Source organism: Barbus barbus (assembly GCF_936440315.1).
Source record: "Barbus barbus genome assembly, chromosome: 42".
Taxonomy (NCBI): domain Eukaryota; kingdom Metazoa; phylum Chordata; class Actinopteri; order Cypriniformes; family Cyprinidae; genus Barbus; species Barbus barbus.
The window spans coordinates 27,163,927-27,180,766 of NC_136720.1; the positions used below are offsets into that span (position 1 = coordinate 27,163,927).

Consider the following 16,840-nt stretch of genomic DNA (forward strand, 5'->3'; position numbering starts at 1 on the left):
CACTCTATCAGACTATATGAGCCATAAAAGCCTGATGATCAAATATGATATAAAACACAAATATGTCATGCTTTACAGGGTTAGATCTGCTGTTGTGGTCACACGTTGTGCAGCTTGTGGTTTTGATTGTTCAGGTTCTCTTCTGCTGTTGTTAGGTGTTTCTGGGAAAGACGGTTCTTCTCTGCGTCTGCTGAAGAGCTCGTCCTGTAGCTCTCAGAGCTCTGGAGACGCAAGCAGACGGACAGATGAACACACACACGGGTAACACACCACCTGCCACATTTAATGAGAGGTTTGCATGTGCAAGTGCTCTAATACTTAAAGATTTTCATCTCAACAGATCTCTGCAGACCTGAGAAACACTAACGGATCTGCTCATCTACACACGCTCATGTTAGAGCAGCAAATCAGCCAACATTGAACGAGCTTAAATCTGCTCATCTGAGACCAGGATGAGTGTTTCTTCATCAGGTTTGTATAAATGTGTCTCTGCATCAGTGTCTCAGCAATGGATGCTCTGCAGTGAATGGGTGCCGTCAGAATGAGAGTCCAAACAGCTGATAAAAACATCACAATAATCCACACCACTCCAGTCCATCAGTTAACATCTGGAGAAGACTAAAGATCAAACACATCCAGCATTAAGATGTTTGGACTCTCATTCTGACGGCACCCATTCACTGCAGAGCATCCATTGCTGAGACACTGATGCAGAGACACATTTATACAAACCTGATGAAGAAACACACTCCTCCTGATCTCAGATGAGCAGATGATCAGCTAATGTTCATGTTTGGCTGAGCTGGTCTATTGGAGTGAATGTGCTGTGGCGGCTTTCATTGTTCATTAAGCACAAGAGCAGGAGTTTAATGCCTACAGCCACATCATTACTCACAACTACACTAAAACAGCACCTCCACGAACGAGTACTGTGTTTTTAAAGAACCCCTTTTAACCGTGGCTGGAGTAGAGTTATTTTGTCATGTGAAATGTGTTTGTTTTGAACAGGATTGTGGTGCTCATTATCACAGACGAGTCCGAGTCTGTTCACGCTGAATTAAATGCCGTTTCTCTGAAGCCTGTGCAGTTAGAGAGCAATAAACATCCATCTGACAGAAACACTGTCTTCTGATTATTAACAAGAAGAAGGCATGCACACAACGTGGTGACAATTTATTCACATTTTCATACAAAATGTAAACGTACAGGCCGCCTGATGGTCCGGTGCTTCTCATCCTGAAAGAGAAAGCCAGTGATTATCATCTAACGAGACGGGATCAGGTGCTGATGGGATACGCTGTGTCCGCTCACCTGTCTCTCTCACAGCCTCACTCCAGTTTTTTGGGGTTGTTGACGGCCACATAATGATAGAGAACCACCAGCAGGAAGAGCGAGACGCCCAGCATGTTGGCGAATATAGCCAGCTGCACATCGGTCACCATCTCACTGCAAAACACCACACTTCAGCTCTCAAACTCATACCACGGTAATACCATAGTACTGCAGCGAGCCCTACACACATCACATTCTAGAGCCTATAAGAGCCTGGGAATCTCACTCTATAACTACACAAATACACCGTCATGGGTCATGTTTCCATGTCTGGCACCTTTATTAACATCTGTCCCTGCAGCACAAAAGCAGTCATCAGTAGCACAGGTATATTTGTAGCAATAGCCAACAATACATTGTATGGATCAAAATTATACATTTCTCTTTTATGACAAAAATCATTAGGATATTAAGATCATGTTCCATGAAGATATTTAGTACATTTCCTACCGTAAATATATCAAAACTTAATTTTTGATTAGTAATATGCATTGCTAATAACTTCATTTGAACAACTTTAAAGGAGATTTTCTCAATATTTAGATTTTTTTGCTCCCTCAGATTCCAGATTTTCTAATAGTTGTATCTCAGACAAATATTGTCCTATCCTAACAAACCATACATCAATGGAAAGATTATTATTCAGCTGATGTATAAATGTGGTGTTTAGTGGTCCAGGGCTTATACAGCGCTGGATTATTGTAATCTTATGTAATAATAGCACAGTTTCAGGTAAAGGACTTGAAACTCGCTTCAATGGTGTTGTAAGGCATTTAAAAGCACATGATGAAATAATCGTTATTTTAGATCGAGAGTTTGATCATGACAGACTCTAATAACAGAGTAATTTACTGAATAACTCACGATTATTGTGTTGTTTCTGAGGAATCTGCTCGAGAAGATCCTGCGGTGATTTCCGGGATTGAGACACGTCACCTACATACGGGTCTCTGAATACGTCACTTCCGGAACAATTCACCGATCGCTCACGTTTACTTATTTTAATTTTTTTACAGTTATTAATCTTGCTTTGGTATAAATTGTTTGTCTTTTATTTCACACTAAAAAATGAAAATAATTTTTATTTGGCACAGAACTTTGAGCGGAAGTGGTGTTTCTCCTCCTGGCCGCTGGAGGCGCGAGATCAAACCGAGGCTTAACTCGCAGAAAACTGCTTAAATATATATAAACACCGCCTTTTATCCATCAACACATATATATATATAACACATGTTTCTTCTCATACTCTGTCTCTGAACAGCGGATATTTACTGCGATATATTAAATAGCCAAATATAGAAGGTTTTAAACAACACGTGTATTATATATACCGAGAAAGATTCATTAACAGACAGAGTATATATATTTATATGATTTATTTATATTGTTTATAATTGTTCTAAAATAATGATATATTGCTGCATGATGTCTGTATGTTTGTTGCAGGTTAAGGTTCTTGTTTTAGTCTCCACGCTAGGCTTTCAACAAACCAGTTATTTTAATTAATCTAACGATTATTAGAACGATTAATCGACTGATCGTCAATTATTTCACTGATTAATCAGTAGACTTTGATTATGCAGCTTTTGCAATTAGTTTAAAATATTGAGTTGTATATATATTCTAACAAATACATACAATATATAAGCTTTTGAAAATCGTATTATGAAATTACAATTATTATACAATTAACTTATAATAATAATAATATATTTGGCTGAGAAACTCTCTTATTCATCATTTAATTATCTGTATGAAAAGGTTAATTGACACGTCATTCTGCCGAGCATCTTTTGTAATCATATGGATAAGAAACAAAATATAGATAAGTGATAAGATGCTTTATTTTTGTATAAAATGTTTAATGCTGTAAAGCTGCTTGGTTTAAGGCTATCTGCTGCATAAAGGACTGTATAAATAACTGGACTTTACTGGAGGACCGAACTAACATGCTTTCTGAACTGCTGCTTCTCACCGCTGTCTGTTTGTGTTGTTCATATATTAACATATTCATCCAAACACCGCTCAGCAGCTTCAGGATCGGCTGTGTTTGCTCTGAATTACTGGTACTACAGCGCCACACACTGGTCAGACCGCATTACTGCAGGCTCTTACATGCGGTCACATGAGATCAAGCGAGAAGCGAGAGTTTGTGGCAATGTTTTATTGCAGGATCCTCAGGTGGACTGCTGTCAGGCGTCTCCAGAGACACTCTCGTGGGGCTGGCCGTTCTCCTGGCCTGCGACTACATCCCCAAGCTACAGCAGATTTAGAGGATGAAATGCTTTCTCAAATGAAGAAATGTTATAGTGAATGTGGCACTGTTCTCTTTCTGGTCCTGTAGGGCGTCACCGGAGTCGGCAGCTGATTCAGAATCTGAAAGGAAAAGGTCTTCTTCAAAAGTATGAATCCTTCTAACGTACTCTATTCAGGATTAATAACTAAAACTAAATCCAACTTTTATTTCAGCTGGTTGCCAAGGCAACATTTCTCATTTTCATTTGGTTTCATTTGAAGTACTAAAATAACTAACGAACAAACAATTCAGTGGTTTGAGAACCACTGCTTTATTATACTCCGGGTTAATGTTAGGTTATTTTTGTTTTCTCACATTAGTCAGGCTGTTTTAATTGTATTCTTTTATTGTTTATTGTATTAATTAAAGAGACAGTTCTGGCTTTTTTACCCAGCGGGCACCTTGATATCAATTTGACATCAAATATGAGTCAAGACTTGATCAAGATGCTTTAACATCATTTTAAATTCAGTTTGGAAAGCAATTTCTTCCAGTGGTTATTGGGTGAAAATAGGTTAAATTAATCCCACACTAAAACTGGTTTAATGTATTTTTAGGCCAATATATGTTTGACGTTTGATTTACAGCAAATTAAAGTCATGTCAAGATTTTGAAGTCAGTTTGATTTGCATATTTGACATCAATTTTGATGTATATTCAACTGTTTTAGGTTATTACATGCATAGGTTTTTGGTCCAATAATTAAAACCTCTGTATTTAGCAGTAGGAAATTATTAGTCATCCAGTTTTTATATCAAATATGCATTCTGTTAGTTTTGCAAATTGTAATATTTTGTTGGGCCATGAAGAAATATAGAGCTGGGTATCATCAGCATAACAGTGAAAGCTAACACCATGTCTCCTGATAATATCTCCCAAGGGTAACATGTAAAGCGTGAACAGTAACGGTCCTAGTACTGAGCCTTGAGGTACTCCGTACTGCACTTGTGATCGATATGATACCTCTTCAATTCTCATTTTCATGTGGTTTACTTTGAAGTACTAAAATAGCTAAAACTAAATAAACTAATTAATAAAAACTGATCCCAAACTGAAATGGCAGTGTGTGTGTGTGTGTATATATATATACACTACGAGTCAAAAGTGTTTTGAACAGTAAGATTTTTAATGTTTCTGCTGCTCACCAAGCCTGCATTTATTTGATTCAAAGTATATCTACAGATTCACTCGCAGCAGTTTATTCGGATGTAAATATTTCTTGCTGCTGCTGCAGTGTCTGTGTCTAATATCCAGAGTGTCTTGTGAACTGGAATCGCTGAATAAACGTTTGTTCGTCTTCATATAAACTGCTCTTTCTTTCTATTTTATATCAAGATCAAATAGGAAAACGCTAAAATTATTATTATGATATATATATATTTTTTTTTCATGTTGCTCTTAGCGGTCTTTTATTTTATTTTATATTTTTTAATTGAGTACAAAATCTGAGTACAACAAAATGGCCTTAATTAGTATACTTTTACTTTTTTATTTTTTGATTAAGTAATTAGTATACAAAAAAGAATTGGTATGGAAGGCTTAACACAATAATACCATATTAATTCCAGACAAAACATATTACAAAATATTACAAAAAACATAAGATAAAAAGAAAAGAAAAGAAAAGAAACAAAAACGAAAAGAAAATATAAGGAAAAACGCTAAAATGGTTTACGTACGACGGCATCGTGACGTCAGTGTTACGACAGGTACGCTGTCCAATCGCAGCGCTGTGTTCGCTGTGGGCGGGGCGTCGCTGTGACAAAGAGAAGCAGCGCTGATTGTGACGAAGCGGCGCGGGCCGCCATTTCAAAGCCGAGGAAACGCGGGAGCTTTTACGGTTTAACGGACGAATGCTCGTTTGATAGAATACACCGAACCACGTTGTGTATTTTAAAGGCTCGTTGTTTGGAAGAGCTCTCAATCTCACCAGGTAAGTGACTGAAAGCGAGCTGTGAGCTTGTAACGGAGCGCGTGTGTGTCTACTGACCGGGAGCCGTTAAATCCTACATTCGCCGTCGGTAATTCTGAGGAAAAACGGCTGCGTTTAGCCGCAAACGCGTGTTTCTGTGGTAGTTCGGGGTGTATTTGTGTTCTCGGATGATGTTTTTATCATCGATTATCGCTCGTTTATTTCGGTCAGATGTGATTATGGCGACAGAATGGTTTTAAGCCTCCGGTAAATCTGCGAATGCGGGAAATAAATGAACTAAGAGCTCGCAAATCCCTTTCAAATCAGCAGACTAATGTAATAAGTGTTGTTCTGTGTGATCGAACAGGCTTTCAGGAGGAATCCTCGGTATATTCAGGTGCGATAGCGAGAGGATTCTCTAGTATCGAGCGGTTAAAAGCACAATTATACAGTAGAGGAGCAGATTAACCTATAGTGTCCCTACATGAGCCGGAAACACTGATGACGTCATCTTACACTCACGGGTGTGCAAATTCTTATCCAATAAAGTGCTCTGGAATGAGAAGCTCCGCCCCCTACTGACATCAGATAGCCAATCAGGGTTCACCGCTGTAGTGTAATATTTAATATATATATATATATTATATATATTTGGAATGTCCTGCCCCAACTTCCTGTTTCATCAGGTCTCTAATGAGCCACGGACTGCTAATATAGTAATTTCCTTCCCAGTAATGTTGCATCTCGAAGGTGTTTTTTTCACGCATCCGCTTTCTGTTCTCAAACGCTTCATTTCTACATCAGAAAATCCTCTCAGAGTGTGCTGTTTCTTGGAGAAGCGTGTCTTCAGATGCTCGCTTTTACAGTTGGCCATTCACACCATTAATACACGGCTTGTGGCGCGCTCTGAAATCCCCACGATCAGCTGCTGCTATCCCAGCAGGCCGTGTGGTGATGTGAAGCCCGGCGTGTCAGATGTTTGACATTGATGCCGGAACTTTTCCAGTCTGGATCTGGGTCAGAGGTGAAGGTTTCTGGACGAGTGAAGCGTGAAGACGGATGTGTTACGTGTTCATAGGCTCAAGTGTTTACTACTGAGAATGCTGGTGTACACCACCGACAGGCTTCATTGTTTTACAGATGGATGCCGACACGGAGCAGGTGCAGGAGACGACAGCGGTGATCGAGGCCACAGAGACGCCCTCACAGGAAGAACCTTCAGCTGACAGCAAGATCAGGTGGGTCACATGACCAAAGCTGCTCTCATTGGTTGATCTCGTCACTATAATCCCGTGTGTTTATTCTCAGGGGTCGTGGAGGGAAGATCCGTGGCAGAGGAGGCCGGATGCCCCGTGGGTTCCGTGGAGGACGTGGGGTGATGATGATGATGAAAGGGTTTCCACCAGGTCCCATGAGAGGAAGAGGCCGCGACGGGTTCATGAACGGATTCGGACCCATGAGGTCTTGTCCACATGTTCTCGAGTCATTCTTTTCCAGCACCCTTAATTCGAGTCAAAACATTTTAAGAAACTTGCTTATGAAAAATGACTTTTTCTCACTCTTTTGCAGGAGAGGCATGGGTCGCATGTGGCCGTATCCAGACATGCGCGGCCGGCGAGGTCGAGGCGGTCCAAGGGGAATGAACCTGGGTCCGCCGCCTCCACCACCTCCACCCATGCACATGAGAGGACCTCCGCCACACATGAGAGGACCTCCGCCACACATGAGAGGACCTCCGCCACACATGCACAGGTATGGAGATCTGCACACCTTTATGATGTCGGATATTTGAGAAAACTACATTTTTATGTACTGCATTAAACCAACCAATGCATTAATCCAGATATTGCATTAAAACCTGTCTATGTAGATTCATCACTAAACCATCCAGGTGCTTAAAGCATTCCAAAAATATATTTTTTATTGAAATCATCTATCATACATCTACTCTGGCATGTTGCACATTTAATCTAGTAGTCATATGACCTCTACAGGTCTGTTGATCATGTGACTTCTGTGGATGTATTTGCCAGAGTTACTTCTTGTTTTTACAACTGATGAAGGTGTTTGGATAGACCCCGAAACGTCTTAAGCTTTTTATAGTCGAGTGATTTTAATAAAGTACATTTTTGAATTGCATTGAAACAAATAATGCATTTATCCAAATATTGAATTGTAACTTTTTTTCAATTCAATTGAAATGCATTGAACAAAATAATGCATTCAAGCACAATAGTATCCTGGGCTGGGTTGACTATTGATTTCTCACTTATAATCAGTTCTCGTTGTACTTTTTCTTTTGAAAAGAAACAAAGCCTCAGTTTTCAAATTCTGTCCATTTTTATCTGAAAGTATATGAAGAAACAGTTGTTTACATGCATCTATAAAATACATATACATAATTTAAAAATGCTAATGTATAACTTTATTTAGAGGGGAAATATATGTAGATACTGTAGAAGTAAAAAATATGTAATGCATACTGAAACTGATGTTGAGTGTAAAGGGGGCGTGTATCTCCACAGGCATGGCCCGCCTCCTCCTCCGCCCCCTCCGGGACACCCGGCATTCCGAGGGCGACCACCACACCCCAGGGGGCGGGGCATGATGCCACCCGGCCCGCCTCGCTTCTTCCACCCCAGAGGGTAAGAACGCACTCACCCGCTCCACATTTTCCCTAGCGCACATGTACTCGCGTGACGGCGCAGAGCACGGCTAAACCGTAACCGATCCAGCACATAAACTCCATTCCACTAGTGCATGACAAGCCTGTGTTTCTTCAATTGTGTGTTTGACGAGTTTGGGCCCCTCTGGAGCACAACAGGCCAATCCAAATGTGTGATTTTATCCTTTCATGCAGCTACCACAACGGATCGGCCCCTCCTCTGCCCCACCCGCCTCCAGGCAGGGGCCAGCGCTGGCCGGGGCCCCACGCTGGCCGGAAGTTTTAACCAATTCTGTAGCGTTAACGGCCGCCGCTCTCACACTCATTTCAGACTCGCAGGTCCTTTTTACTGTAACGAGCACGCTACCTTTTATGTTACTTCATTTGAGGACAAAGCCCCGAAAAAACAAAAACATTTAAAAGCACTCTCACTCTGAAGACGAGAAGGAAACATGTTCTTACATTGATTTAAATTAAGTGTATCTCATGAGACTTACTCCTAAGTGTTGTCTGGTCTGCGTGGTGCTATTCCTGTGAGCCTTAAGCAATCCTCTTTCTTTATTCCATGAGAAAACGTAGGATTTTAGACGAATCGGTGTGTGTTTCTCAGCACGCTGGCACTGACCAAGCAGATCGCTGACCCTCCATATGTTCTTCATGTGTAGTGCTCATGAATTATTATTACTATTATTAATGATCTAATATCATAAATGTGCAGCTACTTTAAGTCAAGTGAGAATATTGCTGTTGAAAAGTAAAGTATTCCTGTTTCTTTTTTTGCTGGAATGATTCTGTTAAAATCCCAAATCCATGCATTGATTTAACATGACCGTAGAGTAGCGCTACGATTTATACTTCTAAATAAACCTTTCCTTGCTTTTCTATTTTAAAGCCAGTTTTCGAAAGTATTTGATTCAAAATAGTACAAGTAAAAAACAAATAAAAATCCTATCCTCTGTGTTGAGTTTTGAAGTGTTATGGCACATTGACGTATTGTAACAGATAAAAGTCATGTGAATTTGTGAATGTAAGCTGAACAGATAACAGCTTTTGACTTAGTTTTGAAGAAACAAAACAATAAAGTTAAGATAAAATGATCTCTCTTTTTTGTTTATTTAAAGTAAAAGCAACTGAATGTCCATTTATGTAATGTATTTTAAAAGTACTGCTCATTTCTGAAGCCAAATGGACAGTAATGTAAAGACTTCTTATTGACATGAGCACAGAAATATTCACTGATGGAAATGACAGTGTTTTTTCAGCATTTACTTATATATATTTACATCATGCATAATAAAGCACAGAAACGACTGTCCTATTATTGAGTAAAGCTACAGATAAACACACTGAATAACTGATTTCCAGTGGAGTGAGGCTTTTAAAGTTACCCAGAGGGCTGAAAATTCAAGATGTCCGAGGATGTCTCTCCAAGTCACCGGCAGACCTGCAAGTCTCAGAAAAACGGCACACTTCTGCTCATTTGACCGATTCGGATTGGGAAATTCAGTTATACCTGGACACTTGAAGTGTCTCTTCAGGCCACGCTGAAGCGCTCGAGTGATTTTCACTAAATATAGCCTCACAAATGCACGAGCAGTCAAAAGTTTGGAGACGCTGAGATTATCTGCAGATGTTAGAATAACGCTCTAGTGAAATAACGCATGGAAATGTCAGAACATTTTGCTCGTGTTCCCGTTAAGTTCTGAAAATATTTAAAAATGTTAAAAATGTTTTTTTCTTGGTGATGTGAACATTAATGGAATGTTACATTTTTACAAGTTTGCAAACGTTACAGTAACGTTACTTATGAATGTTCTCGGATCGTTCTGAAACAAGTAGCAACATTTAAAAACATTCGTTGAGTTTCCAACTAAAAATATATTTTCCATGAATTGTGACCCTGGAGCACAAAACCAGTCTTAGGTGTCAATTTTTCTAAATTGAGATTTATACATCATATAAGAGTGTTAGTATAGGACAACTATTTAAAAATAAAAAAAAAATCCAAATATTGATTTTCATATTACTAATCAGAAATTAAGTTTTGATATATTTATGGTAGGAAATTTACTAAATATCTTCATGGAACATGATCTTAATATCCTAATGTTTGGCATAAAAGAAAAATGTATAATTGTGATCCATACAATGTATTGTTGGCTATTTCTCCAGATATACCTGTGCTACTCATGACTGCTTCTGTGCTGCAGGGACATTCTCAAAACGTTAAAGACCAGATCACTTTGAATGAACGTTCCCAGTTAGCTGGCTCGTAATGAAAACACAAATGAAGTGTAAACTGACTAATTCCAGCTCTGGACATGCTTCTAAACCTCATTAGAGGAGGAACACGCATAATGAGCTTTTTCTCTGCTATGTGCAGTTTATATAGTTTTGTAAGAGCAGTTCTACATTGCACAATTTAGATTCTTACATGCTAAATTGACAGTTTTTACATGGTCTACAGTTCTGAGCTGAAGAATGCAAGCAGATGTGTTTGAGCTCGTGAGGAGTGCGTCCAAACTTTTGACTCGTGTGGATTCAATAACAGTGACATATTTAGTGGATAATCTTAAACCATTCTCTGAGACACGAGGGCTTTATCCTTTATTATTGCATTCATAGTTTAAGTGCTGCATTGAAAATAAAAGCAGCTGGACACAGAATTCATAGAATATAGATAATATTTCTATTCAAAGACTCGACACCATTGAAGCTCCATGCTACTGATGTGTATGAATATTGAAAATTACACCAGTTCATTTCACAGACTGAGACGCCCGGCTGCACACTTGTGGAAGATTAATTTCTGTAATACGAGGTGACGTGTGTAACGTTTATTACAATAATGTCTTCTATCCCTGCACAAGCAAATCATAAAAAATTGGCGTAGGATTTAAACCAATTTTCACAAATTCTGAATACATTTCACAAATAATTATAAAGAAATCATGGCAAGTAAATCACTAAATTTAAAGCATTATTTCACCAGAAATCAACATTATCTGATCATCTGCTCATCTGAGATGTAGATGAGTTTGTTTCTTCATCAGGTTTGTAGAAATGTGTCTCTGCATCAGTGTCTCAGCAATGGATGCTCTGCAGTGAATGGGTGCCGTCAGAATGAGAGTCCAAACAGCTGATAAAAACATCACAATAATCCACACCACTCCAGTCCATCAGATAACATCTGGAGAAGACAAAAACTGAAACAAATCCAGCATTAAGATGATTATAATCCATAATAACTCTTCCTCCAGTGAAAAAGTGCATCTCCTGTTGTCTCTCAAATCTAAATCCAGCCACATATTAGTTTAGCTCTGTTTTGGACCGTTTTAAACTCTTTTCTCTCCTGATTCAGACCAGAACACTTCTTCACTGGAGGAAGCGTTATTATGGATTAAAACATCTTAATGCTGGATTAGTTTCTTCTGAAGATGTGAACTGATGGACTGGAGTGGTGTGGATTATTGTGATGTTATCAGCTCTCGCTCTGACGGCACCCATTCGCTTCTGTGATGCAGCGCTGCATTTCTCCAGGTCTGTGGAGGTGAAAGCGAGTGCAGGTTGATTGGTTTGCCTGCAGCAGACAGAGTTACACACGTCTCCGCTGTGATCTGTAGGAGCAGCCAGCCTCTGTGTTCCTCTGAAGGGCTCTTCTGCTGCTTTCACTCTGGACTGACTCTTCTTGTCTCCTGAAGGGGTGAGACACCCTTCTGAAGGCAGCCGGACGCAGGAGGTGGACGCTCCCGTCTGCCCCGCCCACCGGCGTGAAGCTCCGCCCCCGTCACCGAGGTGAGCCTGTCTTTGTGTTCAGACCTGCATCTCTCTGCTCTCCGGACTGATCTGTCAATCACGCTGTAACCGTGAGAAGAGAAACTCCGCCTCCGTCATTAAGCCTTCAGGCACAAATGTCTGCATCCGTGTGTTTTGCAGACAAATAATAATTTTATACATATTGATTTGGTTTCAAAACTTGAAAACAATAATAAAAACAATGCACAGTGCATTATAATCATATTCATAACGTTCATTATAAGCAGTGTTATTTTAGCATCAAAATACTATTAGTTCATATAGGTTTTAGTAAAGAAAAAATTAAATGTCTACATAGTTGTTTATGAATTTTTATATTTTGTACTACTTGCATGAGAAATATTGAATGGACAACTAGCTGAAATAATTTTATAGTTTTAATATTTAAATGTCTACAGTTTATTTCAGCTTTTATTTAATACATGGAAATGACAAATGTTGCCTTGGCAGCTAGCTGATTTATTTTGTTTATTTCATAATGTCTGTTTAGTTTATTTTTATTTCAGCTTTTTTATTAATTATTTTAGTAAAAGATGCGGTGGCATCTGAAAATTGAGTTTGGGGGAGGGCTTTTAATACACATTGTTTTCAGGTTTATTTTTATTAACTATGATTTCCCTGATAACGCATTGGTCTTTTTATAAATAATTGCAAGTTAAAATGAATTATAATATTTGCAGATTCCTTGAATCAGTGTGTTTGAATGCATTAGAATTTCTAAAAGTGCAGCACTGAATAGACAAGTATTATAATTGTTTACAGTTATTCATGTTGCAAGGCATAATTAATTCATTAAAAACTGTATAATGCATTACATAGGTTACTTATGTTCAGTTTTTGTGAAAAGAATGAGCTGTAGTAAAGGAGAAGCATTATGCAAACTCCCTCAGTAGTGTTTGAAAAGCATCCCAGGATGCACCTCACCTTTTAGGTCGCTACATGACGTACTCTCATCTGCATTATTTGATGCATTTAATTCTACACGAACAAGAATATCTGAGGCACATTCAAAATGTAATGAGCTTCTCCAGACGGTTCTGCCACGTCTGAACAGCTCCAGAATAACGCAGTCACCAGCAGGAGAGCAGATATCTGAGAAGAGGAACCCTTCGGTCTGAAGCCTGGGCTGCTTCCAGTCCTCTAGAGACGACTTTCTGTGTAAATGTTTGAATTCTGTTGAAATATTATGAGTGCATTTGATCTTGTGCTGTTTTCTTGGTGTGTGAGAGCGAGGACTGAGTATTGATTCCAGCTGCAGGACTGCGCAGACGCAGACGAGGAGCTGTAAGTAACACACACACACACACCGTCATGTGCTTCTCAGATGCTGATGTGTCTCCTTCATTTGACTCCTGCATTAAAGGAAGAACGCTTCTGCAAATCTGTCTGTGGTTTTCATTGTTGACATCAGATTTGAGAGAAATAACTGTGGCTGTTTTCTGCTTTACTGAAAGCTACATATATGAAAAATATTTAAATTTATATCATAGAATTTTTTATATATATATATATATATATATATATATATATATATATATATATATATATCTATATATAAATAATTAAATAATGCTTTACTGAATGTTGCTGAAGATCTCTTTTTAATGAAGACGTAATATTTTCAGACAGAATGGTCAATATTAACTAACAAAATAAATAACAGTGAGGTAAATATTTGTAAAATAAAAGAATACTAGCTGAAAGAGAAGGTGGGCTGATGTCATTTCTTTTATAATGTAGAAGAAACAATATATAAAAAACAATGCATTTGTTTCATGGTTTAGTCTGTGAATGTGTGTGTGTGTGTGTCAGAATCAGCTGAGAGTCCCGGTCTGTGTTCATCACGGATCTGGTTTGCTGTCGTCCCACAGCGGTTTCTCAATGTGTTCAGGGATCCTTTCAATAGCCGTCTGTACAGAAGACAAGCATTGTGTTATACTGAAGGAAATATGATTTATGAAGCAGCCGCTGTATTGTGCTGCTGTTACCTTGGTGACCTCCATAGCAACGCCCTCCGGCAGATTCCGCTGAATATACTCCAGATAAACCCGAGCGCTCGAGCCGGTTACTCTGGAAACCTGGAAGTAACCAATACTGAACTGGAACCAGTTTCTGAGACATTTTACAGAGTACATTTCTATATAATATATTTATATACTATATATATATATATATATTACTGAAACAACCAAATTATAAACGCAACACTTGTTTTTGCCCCCATTTGTCATGAGCTGAACTCAAAGCTCTAAGACTTATTCTATGTACACAAAAGGCCTATTTCTCTCAAATATTGTTCACAAATCTGTCTAAATCTGTGTTAGTGAGCACTTCTCTGCCGAGATAATCCATCCACCTCCCAGGTGTGGCATATCAAGATGCTGATTAGACAGCATGATTATTGCACAGGTGTGCCTTAGGCTGGACACAATAAAAGACCACTCTTATCACACAGATGACGCAAGCTTTGATCTTATATAAATAAAAATCTTATATAAATAAAATATTAATATAAGTTTATACATAGAAATATTGTTAAAATAAATAATGTATGTATAAAACATTAAAATAATAAAAATAGACTAATTTAAAAAAAATACAAAAACTAGTTTAGTATATAGACAAATTAAATATAAAAAACACCAGTATAAAAAAAATCTATTTAAATATTTAATGTATAAAATATTTAAACTAATTGAATACTATTTAAAATATATAAAAATAAATTTATATTATACTTTATATTTATATAAAATGTATCAATGTATTGTGTGTATATAAAAACTGAAATATCTATGTAAAAATATTGATAATTACATATCAAGTTAATAATGCATAAATGTTACATATTACATAAAAAATATTAAAATAAATGTATATAGAAATAAAATTATACATGGGGAAGAAATGTCTTGTGGATCTTGGAGTACAGTCTCCAGAGATGATGTGGTGTTGTTCTGGTGTGTGTGGCTCTCACCTGGAGGCTCCTGTAGTGTGTCCTCGTCTCGTACTGCACGCGGTGCTTCTTGAAGATGTGAACAGACTTGAGCAGCGTGAGTCTGTCGATGTGTTTGTGTGGAGGCACTCTGTGAAGCAGAAACAGCAGCAGCTTCAGCTCCAGACACACACTTCACTGTCCCAGGTCTTAAACACACCAAAGCACAGCGCCCTTCACCCACACTATCTCCAGTACCGCTCCGGACGAGTGTATCCCATCATGCATCATGTTCTGGAAATAAACACTCACAGAAACCTTTCCAATGGAAGTTAAATATGAATGTGACCCTGGACCACAAACCCAGTCGTGATGATCAGTAACTACACGCGTGTCCCATCAGGTCATGAAAGGTCACACACCTGTCTTCATCCTCACTTCAGCACTTGGGCCAAACACAGGAAATACATCATAGAAGCGGTCAAGTGTGTGTGTGTGTGTTCAAGTTTATTCGTACAGTTTATTATTTACGATACAAACCGCTGCAAAGCAGCTCTACAGGAAAGTTCCCACAATATATTTATATATTACAGAGCCTTTATATATTTCCTGAGTGTTCCTGTGGCTCTCCTTCATCTACTCACACTTGCTCCAGGTTCAGACCGAGCTCTCGAGCCGCCAGAGCCGCGAACATCTCGAAGCTGTCCAGCACTGCCCGGTCGTGACCTTTGACCCGCAGAGACAGCCGCTGATAGAGCACATCCGGGTCCTGTGACCTCTGACCCACGCTCAGAGCCTGTGACCGCCACCGGACCGCAGCGGCCTGTTAAACAACACCGAGACTGCAGCTTACAACCATAAACATCCTGAACATGTGAATCAGACGAACATCATAACATCAGACGAGGAGACCGCTTTAAAGCGTTCTTCAGCAGATCATCAGTCATTTACAAGCATTGCTGCTAAGAGCTGAACTTCTTTATTTGAAGAAGGATGTAACTGAGGTTAGTAAGACAAGCTGTGATGGTGTTTTCTGTACCGAGAGAGAGTGTCCGTGGAGGATCTTTGCGCTCCTCACGCTCGCCCTGAACGCCGCCATGTTTGCTGCAGCCGGAAGCGGAAGTGACGTCTAAACAGGGACGAGGGAAACGGCGCCCCTAGTGGCTTTGAACGACACCGGCATTAATCTGAGGGCGAAATCAACATTTTAAGAACAGAATATTTACATTTCCAGTTGCACCAAAAGCAAAGAAAGTCCATTTGAAAGCTCTTAATGGAATAAATCCTTCTAGAGAATGTGGATTTGTGTCTTTTGTGATGATCAAAATGAAACTAGAACATCTTTTAATGCTTGGAAGTGTGCCTTAAAGCTGTAATAAACTACAGCATCTGAAACGTGCTTTTCTCATCTGATGTTATTCAGGATTGTCTACCAGGCCATTTATGGTTGTAAAGTGTATATTGTTCTTTAAATTAATAAAAAATATATAAAAATAAATAAATAATATTATGAGATTTAATGTAGCAACTTTTGTCTAAAAACTAAAATATTGTGTGGAAAACTATTCGATGTATTTGCCATTAGCACTCATTTAAGCTTCAACAATACTGAAGAATACTGTAAATAATCACTTTATATATAAATATACAGAAGTCTGTTTCTGCCACACATTAAAACACCTCCAAATAATAACCAGAAACAAACAAACACATCATTATGAGATGAAAAGTTGAAGTTCTGACATAAAAACACATAATTATGAAATATAAAAGACAATAAAGAGCATGATTAAGATTTTTAATCTTACTACAATTAGTTTTGACCAGTGTTTATCTCCTGCTTATGACTTTTACGTCATAATTTCCACTTTTTATGTAATAATT

At 38.6% G+C, this 16,840-nt stretch overlaps 4 protein-coding genes across 13 annotated transcripts in view; 2 read left to right on the forward strand and 2 right to left on the reverse strand.

Moving 5' to 3' along the window:
* LOC306861284 (cytosolic carboxypeptidase-like protein 5) overlaps positions 1-1,119 on the forward strand; it is an 18,998-nt gene extending 17,879 nt beyond the window's left edge. For 2 of the 3 annotated variants that reach the window (XM_079403469.1, XM_079403470.1), the window contains 2 exons: positions 156-261; positions 341-1,119. In XM_079403469.1, coding sequence (XP_079259595.1) covers positions 156-261; positions 341-356 — 122 coding nt within the window. In that variant the 3' untranslated portion in view covers positions 357-1,119. The remainder of the gene's footprint in view (positions 1-155; positions 262-340) is intronic. The other variant, XM_079403471.1, reaches the window with a different exon arrangement.
* LOC306861285 (dolichyl-diphosphooligosaccharide--protein glycosyltransferase subunit 4) overlaps positions 1-2,281 on the reverse strand; it is a gene marked incomplete at its 5' end in the record, with an annotated part of 6,321 nt that extends 4,040 nt beyond the window's left edge. Inside the window, 4 exons of one of the 6 annotated variants that reach the window (XR_013783459.1) lie at positions 1-221; positions 1,207-1,236; positions 1,312-1,446; positions 2,197-2,277. The exon at positions 1-221 is cut by the window's left edge and continues 592 nt beyond it. Coding sequence is in view for 3 of the 6 variants with exons in the window: in XM_079403473.1 (XP_079259599.1) it covers positions 1,329-1,442 (114 nt within the window). Of the gene's footprint in view, positions 222-1,158; positions 1,237-1,311; positions 1,447-2,196 lie in introns of those variants that run through there. The other 5 variants (XR_013783458.1, XR_013783460.1, XM_079403473.1 and 2 more) reach the window with 5 other exon arrangements.
* A 3,130-nt stretch (positions 2,282-5,411) lies between these two features.
* Positions 5,412-13,462, forward strand: LOC306861777 (uncharacterized protein). Of its 3 annotated transcripts, none has more exons than XM_079404249.1 (6): positions 5,412-5,561; positions 6,681-6,778; positions 6,849-7,001; positions 7,110-7,292; positions 8,066-8,185; positions 11,829-13,462. In XM_079404249.1, the coding sequence occupies exons 2-6, from the start codon at positions 6,681-6,683 to the stop codon at positions 11,902-11,904; spliced, it is 630 nt and encodes a 209-aa protein (XP_079260375.1). In that variant the 5' UTR covers positions 5,412-5,561; the 3' UTR covers positions 11,905-13,462. The 3 variants fall into 3 exon arrangements, with proteins under 3 accessions (XP_079260375.1, XP_079260374.1, XP_079260376.1); XM_079404248.1 differs by lacking the exon at positions 11,829-13,462 and adding an exon at positions 8,401-10,440; XM_079404250.1 differs by lacking the exon at positions 11,829-13,462 and adding an exon at positions 8,401-10,440 and having other exon boundaries at positions 7,110-7,245; positions 8,061-8,185.
* Positions 13,463-13,605: 143 nt separating this feature from the next.
* Positions 13,606-16,065, reverse strand: LOC306861781 (small ribosomal subunit protein uS10m-like). Its single transcript, XM_079404259.1, has 5 exons — positions 15,996-16,065; positions 15,601-15,779; positions 14,999-15,107; positions 14,010-14,099; positions 13,606-13,931 (listed from the first exon to the last, which is right to left on the reverse strand). Exons 1-5 carry the CDS (start codon positions 16,053-16,055, stop codon positions 13,863-13,865), a joined length of 507 nt encoding a protein of 168 aa, XP_079260385.1. The 5' UTR covers positions 16,056-16,065; the 3' UTR covers positions 13,606-13,862.
* Between the last annotated feature and the right edge of the window lie 775 nt (positions 16,066-16,840).